This window comes from Dendrobates tinctorius, unplaced genomic scaffold, assembly GCF_039654945.1.
Source record: "Dendrobates tinctorius isolate UK_male_01 unplaced genomic scaffold, ASM3965494v1 ptg000223l, whole genome shotgun sequence".
In the NCBI taxonomy this organism is placed as follows: Eukaryota; Metazoa; Chordata; class Amphibia; order Anura; family Dendrobatidae; genus Dendrobates; species Dendrobates tinctorius.
The window spans coordinates 3,363,899-3,377,834 of record NW_027361890.1 but is presented as its reverse complement, the minus strand read 5'-3'; the positions used below and the strand labels follow the sequence as shown (position 1 = coordinate 3,377,834).

At 40.5% G+C, this 13,936-nt stretch overlaps 1 protein-coding gene across 1 annotated transcript in view; it reads left to right on the top strand.

Moving 5' to 3' along the window:
• The window catches only part of LOC141059048 (uncharacterized), an 86,597-nt gene that overhangs the window by 46,314 nt on the left and 26,347 nt on the right, over positions 1 to 13,936 (top strand). The window contains exons 8-11 of the mRNA XM_073555257.1: positions 2,010 to 2,095; positions 3,216 to 3,362; positions 6,256 to 6,297; positions 9,197 to 9,343. Coding sequence (XP_073411358.1) covers positions 2,010 to 2,095; positions 3,216 to 3,362; positions 6,256 to 6,297; positions 9,197 to 9,343 — 422 coding nt within the window. The remainder of the gene's footprint in view (positions 1 to 2,009; positions 2,096 to 3,215; positions 3,363 to 6,255; positions 6,298 to 9,196; positions 9,344 to 13,936) is intronic.

Below are 13,936 nucleotides of genomic sequence, written 5' to 3'. Positions count from 1 at the left end.
TATCGGGGGCTTATCTACAGCATTACAGAATGCTGTAGATAAGCCCTGAAAGGCAGTGGCCGCATCTTTTGGCGGCAAAAGAGGTGATAGGTTCCCTTAAAAACAAAAAACAAACATGCCTTTATTTTTGTCTTTTATTGTTTTTGCACCTTTCTAGAGCAAACAGTTACATGATTCTAATGTTGTACTTCATTCTTCAACAGCTCAAAAATAAAATAGACAGATCTTCTACTCCACTAGGATGCTGGGGTACAAATTGCACAATAAATGTTGCAAGATTTCGAGAGGTCGAAACTGATCGATTAGGCTAAAACGTCTGGATAGTAAACACCGCCCCCACATTGTTCAACAAAAAGAAAACAAGCAAAACACAGTAATGTTAATTAAAAAAAACACACAAATAAAATTATATATATATATATATATATATATATATATATATATATATAAAATAATACATAGGTGCAAACATGAAAGTTGCCATTAGGCTGTGTGCACATATTGCATGTTTGCTGTGTTTTTGCTGCACTTTTTTAGAGCAGATTTGTCACGAATACTGATGCCAACAAAGTGAATGAGAATCCTGAAGTCCCATTTACACGCTGCTTATTTGCAACTTGCAGCTTTAAATCTGCAGCTTGTCAGTTCAGGGTTTTTTGCTTCAGATTTCACCCATATTTATGAGTGGGGAAAATCTGCACCAAAATCGCATGTAAAAAACGTCCCTGCTTTTTCACTACCAAGAGATGTAGAAAAAGTGCAGAAATTTCTGCCCCAAATACATAACGTGTGCACATACCCTAATAGTGAGAAAAAAGGCATACATTTGGCTACATATGACCTCCTTTATGCCAGGTATTCAAAAATTTCAAAGTAAAGATAATAAAGTACACTCAGCACAAAGATGGTCAAACATGGTCAAAAGTATGGATTTTACACCTATTTTCAACATTATTCTATGGGTTCAATTTAACCCCTTTGCGACATGGCTAGTTTCCTTTTTCTGTGTTTTTGTTTTTTCCTCTTCTTCTTCCAAGAGCCATAACTTTTTTATTTTTCTGCTGACATAGCCATATGAGGGCTTGAATTTTGCAGGATGACTCGTATTTTTGACTTGACGTGTATTTCTTTTATTCCTTTGTTTTTAATGGGGGGAAAAGAGGAGTGATTTGAACTTTTAAATTTTTTAAAACATTCTTTTCACCCTTTTCACTGTACTTGTTAGTCCCCTTAGGGAATTTGAACCTTTGATTATCCGATCAGTTGTACGTTACAGAGTAAGACCACAGTATTGCTGTATGTAGCATGCTCTCCTATGAGCACTAGCCTGAAGCTGGCATTCACATGCGTACCAACATGACAGGCACCACGGGGTTCTTCAGCAAATTCACAGAAGTTATGACACCCCATCAGCGCCCCGCAATCGAGTCATTGGGTGCGCCGATGGTTCAATGGAATGACGCACCCCCACTGCTGTCACATTGTAAAGACGCTCTCATAACAATGGCATTAAACAATTCAACAGCTGCGGGCAGAGCTTTGCTCCACACCTAAATGTTAGAGGTAGATGATGGCTGAATATTTCAGCCATCATCTGCCAGCTCCTGAGTCCACATCAAAGTCAGGGAGCCTGCATATGACGTAACTGTATGTCATATGTCGGTAAAGGATTATTAACTTTAATTAATATTAATACCCCTTTTCTCGGTAGATGCTGAAAAACATGATATGAAAAGTCCCTTAGTATAAAGAGCTTCTTCATTATGTGTGTAAGGATATTCTACGACACACAGGGCATCTTCCACGCAAATGGCTAGATCAGTGTGGAAGAGACCCCACATACACATGATGGAAGACTGCTAAAACTGTAAAGTCAGTTATCTGAGGATTGTTTTCTTATAGTTCCTGCTAAGCCAGTCAACAATAGATAGAAAATTGTGAATTTTAAAATGTATTCATTACAAGAAGAGTAAGGAAACAAAGTTAACCCCTTCATTGTGATTTTGCAGCCCCTTTCAACATTGGTCAATCATCATGCCACTATATCTTCCAGTCTGTGACTCTGGATCCTGGTCAATGTACTTATGGCATTAAAGTAAGTTGATTTTCCTTTCCATTTCATTTATATTTTATTACTTAAATCATTGCTGCATTTACCAAAGACCCCCTTTCTCAAAAATGCTTTACATAGCAAGTCTATCTCTCATTGATTGCAGCTAGCAATGTATGATTTAAAACTGGATTGAAAAAAAAGCAGGAAAGAAGATGTAAATAGTGGCTTTACACCAAATATGACTGTTTAGCTGACACATCACTGGCTGACAGCAGTTAATCTGCCCCTTAAAGGATCCCTAAAATTAAATATAATTTGTACCTATATCAGTTTAGAGATGAGCAGATCAATCTGCGGAGGATGAACTTCGAGAAGGATTTTCTCAAATACACAGGCCCCTGCAAATTCAAACACTGCGATTCCATAGGATTGCACACCTGCCCAAAATAAAAAGTGGCCAGTGCCACTTCACACACTGCTAAAGACAGGCCATCACCCGATTGCCCTGCCACTATCACATCACATGGTCTAGGGCTGCCTATTGGTCTCTCTAATTTTGGGGAGAAATTCGGCAAACCACTTGAATTGAAATTGAAAAAGATCTGCTCATCTCTACTAACGACTTACCCATGCACGAGATTCTGCTTCATTATCTGGTCACCGGGTGTGTGCACACCCTGCGGATTCTGCTGCAGATCCGCAGCGGATTTGGCCCTGTGGAACCGCCGCAGTTTTTGCTGGGGTGTACAGTACCATTATAACGTATGGAAATCAAAAACCGCAGTGCACATGCTGCAGAATTTTCTGAGTGGATTTGCTGCGGTTTCAAATCCGCAGCACGTCACTTCTTTTTGCAGAATCCGCAGCGGTTTCACACCTTCTCCATTGTAGAGGGGTGAAACCGCAGGGGTAAACCGCAGGCTAATCCGCAGATAAAACTGCAGGTCTTTTGACCTGTGGATTTACCTGCGGATTTTGCTAATTCCGCAGATGAATCCGCAGCTTGTGCACTCACCCTAAGTCTACTGAAATCAAGTAGATATTTGATTGAAATAATCCTTTGAGAGGGAAAGAATAATAATTGTCCTAATACCACCACACACTGATGTTCTTTAATTAATATTATGAAGTTCTTGAAGAAAAAAATGTTTATCTGTTTCAGCTTGTTGACAACGAATCGAATGAATATGACAGTGATGGGTATGATGAATATGCCATCCTGAAAGATGGTGAATATAATGTTTTTGCTTGTGCTGAAAACATTTTAACAGAAATAATTGATTATGCAATAGCAGGTTTGGAAATTAAGGTAATAACTGTAACACATATTGGGTTTTTATTTCTTTATTTGATGTTAAAATGTAAACCTTTCAGATATTTTAGAACTCTAAAATATGATATATCAATATTGGGCAAGAATGTGAAACTGTTAGACATAGACTAGCACGTGCCCTTTGTAAGCAGCTTGGTATTGGTCTAAGTTCTTTATTTATTACTTTTCTCAGATGATAAGTAATACTGTAAGCTCAACAGGCACACAATACAGAAGTAGCAGCGCTTTAGAGGCAGCGCATGTTCTCTGCGTCCGTTTATTGAACGCAGGTGAATCCTCATGTGATCACTGAACAGTCTGGACTCACCACGTCCAATACATTCTATGGGTGAAATTTCTTTTGCGGAGACTAGCGACTCCACAGGAGAAATTGACCTGCTGGAAAGAAGTGCCGCATGTCAGTCTCCACGCGTGAACCGGGGACATGGTATTCTACAAATCCCATCTACTATGCTGTAACATCTGGCCGCTGCGGGTTGGACGCTGCATGTGCTAATTGCACATAAGTGGCAATACAGTCATTGAAACATGTCCAAAGGAATAACTTTGTGTCATTTCTTAAACTATCAGGGGTGTCAATTACAGCCCCTATAATTCCCTGCAATAAATAGATATCCTATGAATTACACAAGAGACAAGAAAAGAACTTCTGGTGTTGCTGTTGTACATCTCTGGCACAATCATAGTGTTTGGGCACCCCTAGACAACATCTTATCAATGGCACCAAGGTTCTCTATAAAGTAAAAACAATCCACACTTACCCTCAGACTGGCGCTGCTGATCCTTTCTCTGTTAGGCTGGTTGCATAAGGCATAGCTGCGGAGGGCTGCGTAGTTCCTCTGTTAAGCCCCGACGACTGCCACAACTCTTCCAATCAGCTCCGCCTATGTCGGCATGCGTCCTGCGTACCTATCTTTAACATTTAACATTGGGTACGCAGGCCATGTGAATGTATGCGGATGCCTCCGCATGCGTCGTTTTGACTCTGCGCCAACCGCAGCAAAATGCAACATGTTGCGTTTGGCGCAGCGTCAAAATTACACATGCGGAGGCATCCGCATACATTCACATGGCCTGCGTACCCAATGTTAAATGTTAAAGATAGGTACGCAGGACGCATGCCGACGTAGGCGGAGCTGAATGGAAGAGTTGTGGCAGTGGTCGGGGCTTAACGGAGGAACCACGCAGCCCTCCGCAGCTATGCCCTATGCAAGTGTGAAACCAGCCTTAGTCTTGTGACATACGCTAAATAATCACATGATCACTGCAGCATTCACAGTTTTTCCTGAGCAGAACTAAGACTGTTTTTCTGCTTTGACTAAAAAGTGAAGGCTGCAGACAATCAGTGGCCATTGATTGGCTGTAGAGGTCAGGGGACTGATTGATAAAACAAAGAACAGAGCAGAGCAGCAGTGATGGTACAGGAGGAAACTACAGCAGATTTTGGTCTTGCAATTTGTCTAGAATCCTGGAGGCATTAATAATGAGGTGTCCATTAGTGGACAATCCTTTTCAGTCATGTTCTAACATAGCGTGAATACCGCATCTTTTTTGCTGCGTTTGCATTCCTGCAGCATGTTGGATGTGATTTCATTAAAGCTCACGTCCACTGCATTTAAAGATGCTGCAAACCATGTGTTGTTTAGTGCTTTTTTCTCTATCCACTTTCATGGTGAGCTTAAAAAATACATGACGTAAAATATATAATTACATTTGTAAGTGCAGAATCATAAAAATTCTGCATTAAAAAACAAAAAAAAACTGAAGGGAGATTTATCAAGGCAAATGTGACAAGAAAAACTCTTTTACAATCTGCCCAATGTCTACTTTGTGTTTTAGACACTTTTGGAGCCTAAGTTATCAAGGGATGTGTGGCCTCACTGAAAAGGGACGTGCTAGGCATGGTAGTAAGCCAACTAAAAAGTGGTGTGAACTTATCTAGACAGTCATGTACATTAAACAGATTTATCAAACAGCATGATAAATCTGGCACATTTTAAAACATTTTAGTCTAAGTTTGTACTTTCTAGAACTGACGGTATGGATAAATGCTCCCCAGTTTGTCAGATCTGCAGTAAAAATGCATAGAAAAGCAACAAAAACATAATACACAAGGTAGATGACTATTGTATATTATGGTGTGGCTACCATCAGGAAAAAAATGCAACATTTCTGCATGTGGGACCATGGCCTCATGCTAGCAATGTTATAGATTTCCAATACTGGTGCATTATGGTTTGCCATGTTGCGTCTCTTTTGTCTCTCCTAGAAACAAATATTAGCAAAAAAAACTATTGCAAGGGAAAAAACAGTGCAAATAATTGCTAAATACCATTAATGCTCTTGTCAATTTTAGAGGTAGGGCCCATTTCTTAATTAGATTACCTGCAAAATATATAATACAAAAGTGATAGATTGCTAAATGCTTAATTGAATATGTGCAATAATGTATTTTTTTCTATGTGTATTGCCTTACACTCTAATATAATCAGAACCCCTCCTTATATTTACAGGGGGCTCCATCTTTCTCCCCTCTACTAGCCGGTGATGACGTGGCATGATTCTATTATTATTACCGTACACAGCGCTGCCTAACAGAAGGGAGAAACCTGAAAGTGGAAACACCGTTAATGAAGATGGTCCAGGTCTCTTATGACCTGCAGATAATTACCCATTATATTTACTTATGTTTCCTGCATCAAGAAATAAGGAATTTATATACGGTATTTCCATCCAAAAATTCTCATGTTCAGCTTTTGCTGCCATCGTATACAGCTAGCTGTGTCTTTGCAGGAGTTCAATTACAACCTGTAATCAAATAATACAACTGATTATCCACCTGAAAGAAATGTGCTTTTTTGGTTTACAGATTCCTTTAGTCAACAATGTCCAAACGCGGAGATTGGAATCTGTAAGTACCTCCTCATTTTTGCCTTCTAATGTCATTGTCGGTGTCTCACAAATAATCTCTTATAGAATCTACAGGACTTAGGTAAAATAAAAAATTGTATCCTAAAGTACAACTGTAATACAGCGAAGTAGTAGGTATTTGTTTCTGATCATTTAAAGGGGTATTCTCAACATGTCTTTAGGACCACAGAGCTGAGAGTGGACAGGCAGGCTCTCCACTTTGAGTGACAGTTCTTGTTTCTTCTTCTACTGAACTCATAGAACTGTGATTCAGTTAGGTCTGTCAATGGCCTGTTCTGTAGGCTACACTGTTTTCACTATATTAGCATATAGTGGTAAAAGCCTAAGGGCCTTTGAATGAGGACATGGCTCAAGTGATCTGTGATTAGGAGAACTGCTCTGGAAACAGCCAAAGGGTGGGCAACAGGAATAAGGGGCTAGAGGAGGTTGGATTTCTCAGGACTGACATCAGTATCCCTTTATCAGAAACTGAAAGAGAGGGTCAGGTAAGCAGTGTCTCAGTACACTATAGAAATCAATAGGCTACAGCGTGAGAGGTGACAGGACGCTTCAGCCTGCAAGGTGAGTACTAGATATACTGGCCAGGTTATGGTGGTCGATCTCCTTTTAAATGAGCTGTAAAGAATGTAAGACAAAAGCTCACATAGCAGGAAAACCACAGCAGATAGAAAAAGCAAGTCTCTTGCAAACTTACTTATTTTCATGCTGTCTAACTTACTATACCAAGTTATTAACATGAGCATAACCATTTAGGCTAAGGCGGCCATAACACCTGGTCAAAAAGAAACAGATGACAAACTGTTCTTCTCTTACTAGGTATTTAAAGAATTTCTCCGAGGAATAATCCAAGATGGCCACTGTCACCTATTCTAGTCTCCTACCCATTGTAGGAATGCATTAAGATGGCCTTCAGCCTTGATAGGTTTACAATGAGACAGGGAGCAGGAGGTAAAAACCCTGCAGTTCCATCTCCATGCTCTGCCATAACTGTTAATAACAGAGTAGGGAGGCTTACTGAGCTGAGCAGATTTTTTGATGTGTGGTATTTAACCCTTAATAGTATCACGTATTAAGTTTTATATCTCTGTAATCATACTGACCTCAAAAATTATGATGTCAGCTCATTTTTGCCATGCAATGTACACCGTGAAAACAAAACAGAGAATCGTTTTTTTTTTTTTACCTCCATTTCACCGTGGAGGCAATTATTAAAAAGATTTTAGATACTAAGTCCTGTACAAATGTACATACTCCCTACAGAGTAGTACTGTGAAGCCATAGGTTCTCCGTGAGCTGCCATTTGGAGTCTCCAAAAAGCCCAATTGTCCTAAGGTATTAGCTAAGAACAATGAAAACTAACATTATACTACAGCTTAGAATATATTAGAATTTTGATGTTCGATTCTGTGTAAAAACCTTTACTGGTAGGAAGGATTGACCTAAATTGCTTCCATTTTCCCATCCATTTGATAGATGTCTGCATATTCTTCCAACAATCTAATGTGTATGGGAAAATACCTACTGTACACTGACGATTGAATACACCTATTAGTTAACTCTTCTGAAAGGCAGGTAATAGTCAGGAGTGTTAGGCAATATCTTTTTCTTCCTTTTGAATTTGCATGCTTTTGGGGATAGCCACCTTAAAGGTAAACTCAAATAATCGTGCTGACCATGAAAAAACAACTTGGACAAATGTTTATTTATTTTTCTCACTTACAGTATAGAGCATCATTAATTCCACATAGCTTTCCAGACATCATCACTGTCCCCATTAGGGCTCGCAATCAAAATTTCCCATTCCCATGTCTTTGGAGTGTGGGAGGAAACCCGAGAATATGGACACAACATTCAAACTCCTTGCAGAATTCTCCTTGGTGGGATTTGAACCCCTGTCCCCAGCGCTACAAAGTGACAGTGCTAACCACTGAGCCACCATGCTGCCCCCCAAAAAAAATTGCAGCATGCATTAGTCTCTTCCATGTTTTGGCTGACACCAGCCCATTTAAATCTATGGGTGCGGAAAAAAAGAATATTGGATCCCACATGGCTCATCCATAGCATCTGATTTTTTTCAGACACATTGCAATTATTAGAACAGGAAACTGTAATTGGTCTTGTAAATTTTACTGACTGCTGATGTATAAAAATGGATGCGTTACAGTTGTAAAAAAACAGACTTACGGATGCCAATACTGATGAAAAATCACCTGTTTCTGGATGAAAATCAGAGTTTTTTTACATACTCGTGAGAAATGCTGATTTACTCCATTGATTTACCAAGCACGATCGCTTTTATGCGGACCATGCTTTTGGCTTTTTTTTCCATATTTCAAATTTGTATGAGGGTTTTTAGTAGCATAAAAAAAGTTGTGAATCAATCAATGCATATTGGAAAAATGAATCTGCAAGGAAAAAAACTTGTGGGGAAATAAGCAAAACTGCCCTTGACAGTGTGCAGCAAAGTTAATTACCGCATGTTTATACAGATATGAAAAAGAATTGTATTTCACCGAGAAAAACCACATAGCCAAAAAAAAAGTCACAAAAAAGTAGTTCACAATAAAACGCATGTATTTTTTATGCCATGAGTAAGACCTGAATGGTCGAAACGTGTTATTTCAGACCACCAGGGACCCCATTTGTCATCATGTCTTTCCATTTTTGATGCTGGATTTTTAAGTATGTTATCTATAAAATATTGGACTTTTTTCTGAAATGGAGTTTCACCCCTGGAGATTTTTTTTCCTGAATTTTTGAGGAGGAACAATTGGCCACACAGCACTAAGCCACAAACCCAGCCTAAGTCTTTACACCATCAATAATTTTGCCTTTTAATTCTTGAATCGTAAACTATGCTTGAATTTACTTTTCTACAGGTCTTTCCAGCAGATGTGACTGTCTTCCTTCATCTGAGCTTCAAGTCACCTCCCCAATGTGCAATTTCAAGTGATGGAGTCCATATAACATTGTTAGCTGACATTGAAATCTATGCATACAATGATGTGGTATTCCACGCTCAAGTTGTAAGTAAATAAATAGTTTTTTTTTTTAAATAGGAAGGTTCAAATAACATACTTCATGACAGGATTTGTCCACAATTCACATAGACCCGGGTACCTTCTCTTCCTTATATTACCGTTTGTGGCGTCCTCTATGGCTCTTCCCCACTGTGGCTGCCCTAAGCACCTTCACCACAGCGTTTCACCCTTTAGAGTACGCTATCCATCTGATACTCACAGTCTGTCTCTGTCCGCAGCCACTGTTCTTTTGGGTCACCCCCTGTGACCGTCTCCACTGTCAGTAGCTCTCTGTAGGCATTTTTACATCTTTCTACCTACAGCAAACTCTCCTCTCTAGGGAGCTCCCTTAGCTGACTGGAACTTCCAGAACCTTCCCTGACCTCATACTCCCCAGTCCCAGTAGCTCTGCCCACTATCACCTGACAGTAACCTTTAACCAATGGCATAACCACTCTCTCCTACTGCCCTCTAATGGTCAAACAGCCAAATGTCACCCATGGCTCTATATCTCAGCCTACACTACGCTGCTCCTCTGCCCCTCTTCTTAGGCAGATCCGTCCATCAGACCAACCTCCCCACACTTGCGAGAAACTCACACAAGACTCTCACCTCAATACCTGGCACTGTTGCCGGCACTTGGACCGGTGCATTCAGCTGCATAGAAATTCATGCAGCCGCACTGTTGTGAATTCATTTTCTGGCCTACCTCTGGTTACTAGTGGAGCTGGTTCTCTTTCCGGGATCCCTGGAGGTAATGGAGCTGATCTAATTAACAGAGACCTGCCACCTGATGATGACTGGAGCTCTGGAGTTCCTGACTGGATTTAAGACAGCCGACTCCCTCTATCCCTGCTGGTGATTTTTTCCTGCCTCCTGAGGTTTTAGTTTTCAGCTCAGTCCCTGTGCTAGGCATCGGATTCCTGGCACTGCACAGCGGGAATCCAGAGCCAGACATCCTGCGGTCTCCCATTCTTCCTCGACCGCTCTGGGTGTTGCTTAGCAAGGACGACATGCTAGGCTTGCTGCTCAGACTCGCTCTGACAGCCTGGATGTTGCTGCCACCTCTGGTGCAGCAATGGCAGCGCAACCTGCTTTGCAGGGAACCGCTCCTGAGGCTAAGTCCTCATGCCGTGCTACTGGGCATGCCCGAAACTTGACCTCTCACTGGAGAGCAGGGGTCACATGCTCAGGCCCTACGTCGGGTCTGATTGGACCTTCCAAAGCTAATGGAAGGTTCCGGAAGCGCATCGCTATAAAAAGCCCGCAGGGCAGCTCGGCGATGCACTAGTGTAGACTTATCTGCTATGTGTGTGAATGGTGATGGATGCATGGACTGGTGGCTGACTCATTATGAAACCCCTTCCCTCGGATACTACAGAGAATCATAGAATCATAGAGTTGGAAGGGACCTCCTGGGCCATCTGGTCCAACCCCCTGCTCAAAGCAGGATTCGCTAAATCATCCCAGTCAGATGTCTGTCCAGCCTCTGTTTGAAGACTTCCATTGAAGGAGAACTCACCACTTCTCGTGGCAGCTTGTTACACTCATTGATCACTCTAACTGTCAAAAAGTTTTTTCTAATATCTAATCTGTGTCTCCTCCCATTCAGTTTCATCCCATTGCTTCTAGTCTTTCCTTGTGCAAATGAGAATAAAGTTGATCCTTCTACAATGTGACAGCCCTTTAGATATTTGTAGACAGCTATTAAGTCTCCTCTCAGTCTTCTCTTTTGCAAACTAAACATTCCCAAATCCTGCAACCTTTCCTCATAAGACAGGGTTTGCAGACCGGTCACCATTCTGGTCGCTCTTTTCTGAACTTGCTCCAGTTTGTTGATGTCTTTTTTAAAATGTGGTGCCCAAAACTGGACACAATATTCCAAATGAGGTCTGACCAAAGAGGAGTAGAGGGAAATAATGACTTCATGTGATCTAGACTGTATGCTTCTGTTAATACATCCTAGAATTGCATTTGCCTTTTTTGCTGCTGCATCACACTGTTGACTCATATTCAGTCTGATCTATTAGTATGCCCAAGTCTTTTTCACATGTGCTGTTGCTTAGCCCTATTCCTCCCATTCTGTATATGCTTTTTTCATTTTTATTGCCCAGTTGTAGTACTTTGCATTTTTCCCTGTTAAAAACCATTCTGTTTGTTGCTGCCCACTTCTCCAGTTTATTTATATCTTTTTGAATCCTCTCTCTCTTCTCTAGCATTAGCTATCCCTCCTAGCTTTGTGTCATCAGCAAATTTAATCAGTTTACCCTCAATTCCTTCATCTAAATCATTGATAAAGATGTTGAACAATACAGGGCCCAGGACAGAGCCCTGTGGTACCCCACTGTAGACATTCTTCCAACTGGATGTGCAGCCATTTACGACCACTCTTTGGGTCCGATCACTAAGCCAGTTATGAATCCACCTAACAGTTGCTTTGTCCATTCCATACTTAGACATTTTTTCAATAAGGATTGTATGAGATACTTTGTCAAATGCTTTGCTGAAGTCAAGATATACTATATCTACAGCATTTCCTTGATCCACCCAATCAGTGATTCCGTCATAGAAGGAAATTAAGTTAGTCTGACATGACTTATTAGTTACAAACCCATGCTGACTCTGTTTAATCACTTCATTCTTATCCAGGTACTGACATACATGTTGTTTAATAATTTGTTCAAAGATCTTTCCTGGTATAGAAGTCAGACTCACCGGCCTATAGTTGCCTGGGTCCACCTTCTTCCCTTTTTTGAAGATAGGAACAACATTTGCTCTTCTCCAGTCTTCTGGGACTTCTCCTGTTCTCCAAGAATTTTCAAAGATTATGGAAAGGGGTTCAAAAATTTCTTCTGCTATCTCCTTCAGTACCCTGGGGTGTAATTCATCTGGACCTGGTGACTTGAATTCATTTAGGTTAGCTAAGTGTTTCCTCACTATCTTTCTGTTTATAGATATCCTGGATTCTTCTATTCCCTTAATAGGACAGTGAAGAACAGTTGATGTTGCATTTCCTTTCTGAGAGAAAACAGATGCAAAATAGGAATTTAAAAGTTCAGCCTTCTCAACATCCTGTCTTACCATTTCATCATTTTCATCCTGTAAAAATCCTATAGCATCTTTGACTTTTCTTTTACTTTTGACATATCCCCAAAATCCTTTATTATTGCTTTTGACATCTCTTGCAAGCCTCAATTCATTGTCAGCTTTAGATAATCTGATTTGTTCCCTGCAGGTTCTGCAGACAGCATTATATTCTTCTTTAGATATGTCTCCCTCTTTCCATTTTATAAACATTTTTTTCTTCCTTTTTAGCATGTGCTTAAGTTCTGTGTTCATCCATCCTGGCTTCCTTAAATGCTTCCTATTCTTCCCTCTTTTTGGAATTGTTAACAATTGTGCTTTGAGAATTTCATTTTTCAAGATTTCACATCCTTCCTGGACATTTCTGTCTTTAAGGATATCCAGCCATTGGATCCCTCCAATTCTCTTTCTGAATCCCTTAAAATCTGCCTTTCTGAAATCTAACCTTGACGTCTGAGTCTTCACAGGTCTTCCTCCTCTAGTTATCCAAAATTCTAAAATAGCATGGTCGCTACCTCCTAGGGTCCCAGCCACTTTTACCTCCTCAACCATTTCCTCCCTGTTTGTAAGGATTAGATCCAAGGTAGCAGTTCCCCTTGTTTTCTCCCCTACCTTTTGGAAGATAGAGTTGTCAGCAAGAGAGGATAAGAATTTCCTTGACCTGTTAGTTTTGCCTGAGAGAGATTCCCAACAAATGTCTGTATAGTTGAAATCTCCCATGACAACTATGTCATATTTTTTGGAGAACTTGGCCATTTGATGCATAAAGAGTTCATCCATATCTTCAGCTTGTACAGGCGGCCTGTAGTAAATGCCTACAATGGTGTCCTTTCCATTGTTCTGTCCTTGTATTCTTACCCAAACAGTTTCCACAGTACTCCCAGTCTCTGAAGCTTCAATCTCTGTGCAGATATATGCGTTTCTAACATACAATGCGACACCTCCTCCTCGTTTATCAAGTCTGTTTCTTGAAAATAAGTTGTATCCTTCTAGTCTTGTATTCCAATCATGTGTATTGTCCCACCAAGTTTCAGTGATTCCAATGACTTCATATTTCTTTTCCTGTGTTAGTAGTTCCAATTCTCCTTGTTTGTTGCCCATGCTTTGTGCATTAGTATAGAAACATTTTAGTTTGTGATTGGTTTCTCTTTCTCCAATATTTTTATTATTTAGATTCTTTTGTCTTTGTTCTTCCTTTCCACTTCTAATAGCAGAGTTCTCAATAGCATTTGTCAGATGTATGGCTTTTTCTGGTCTTTTGCTTCCCTTCCCATGTTGTTCTAGTAAAAAGCTCTCCTTACAAGTGTAGCAAGGCGACTTCCAAATACATGTTTTCCAGTCGTCGTAAGGTGCACCCCATCTCTAGCAAGTAGTCCGTCGTAAAAGTAATTCACTCCGTGATCCATAAATCCAAATAGTTGCTGACGGCACCATCGACGTAGCCAGTTGTTCACCTGCAGAATCTTATTCCACCTTCTTATTCCATGGCCATCCACTGGGAGGATGGAAGAGAAG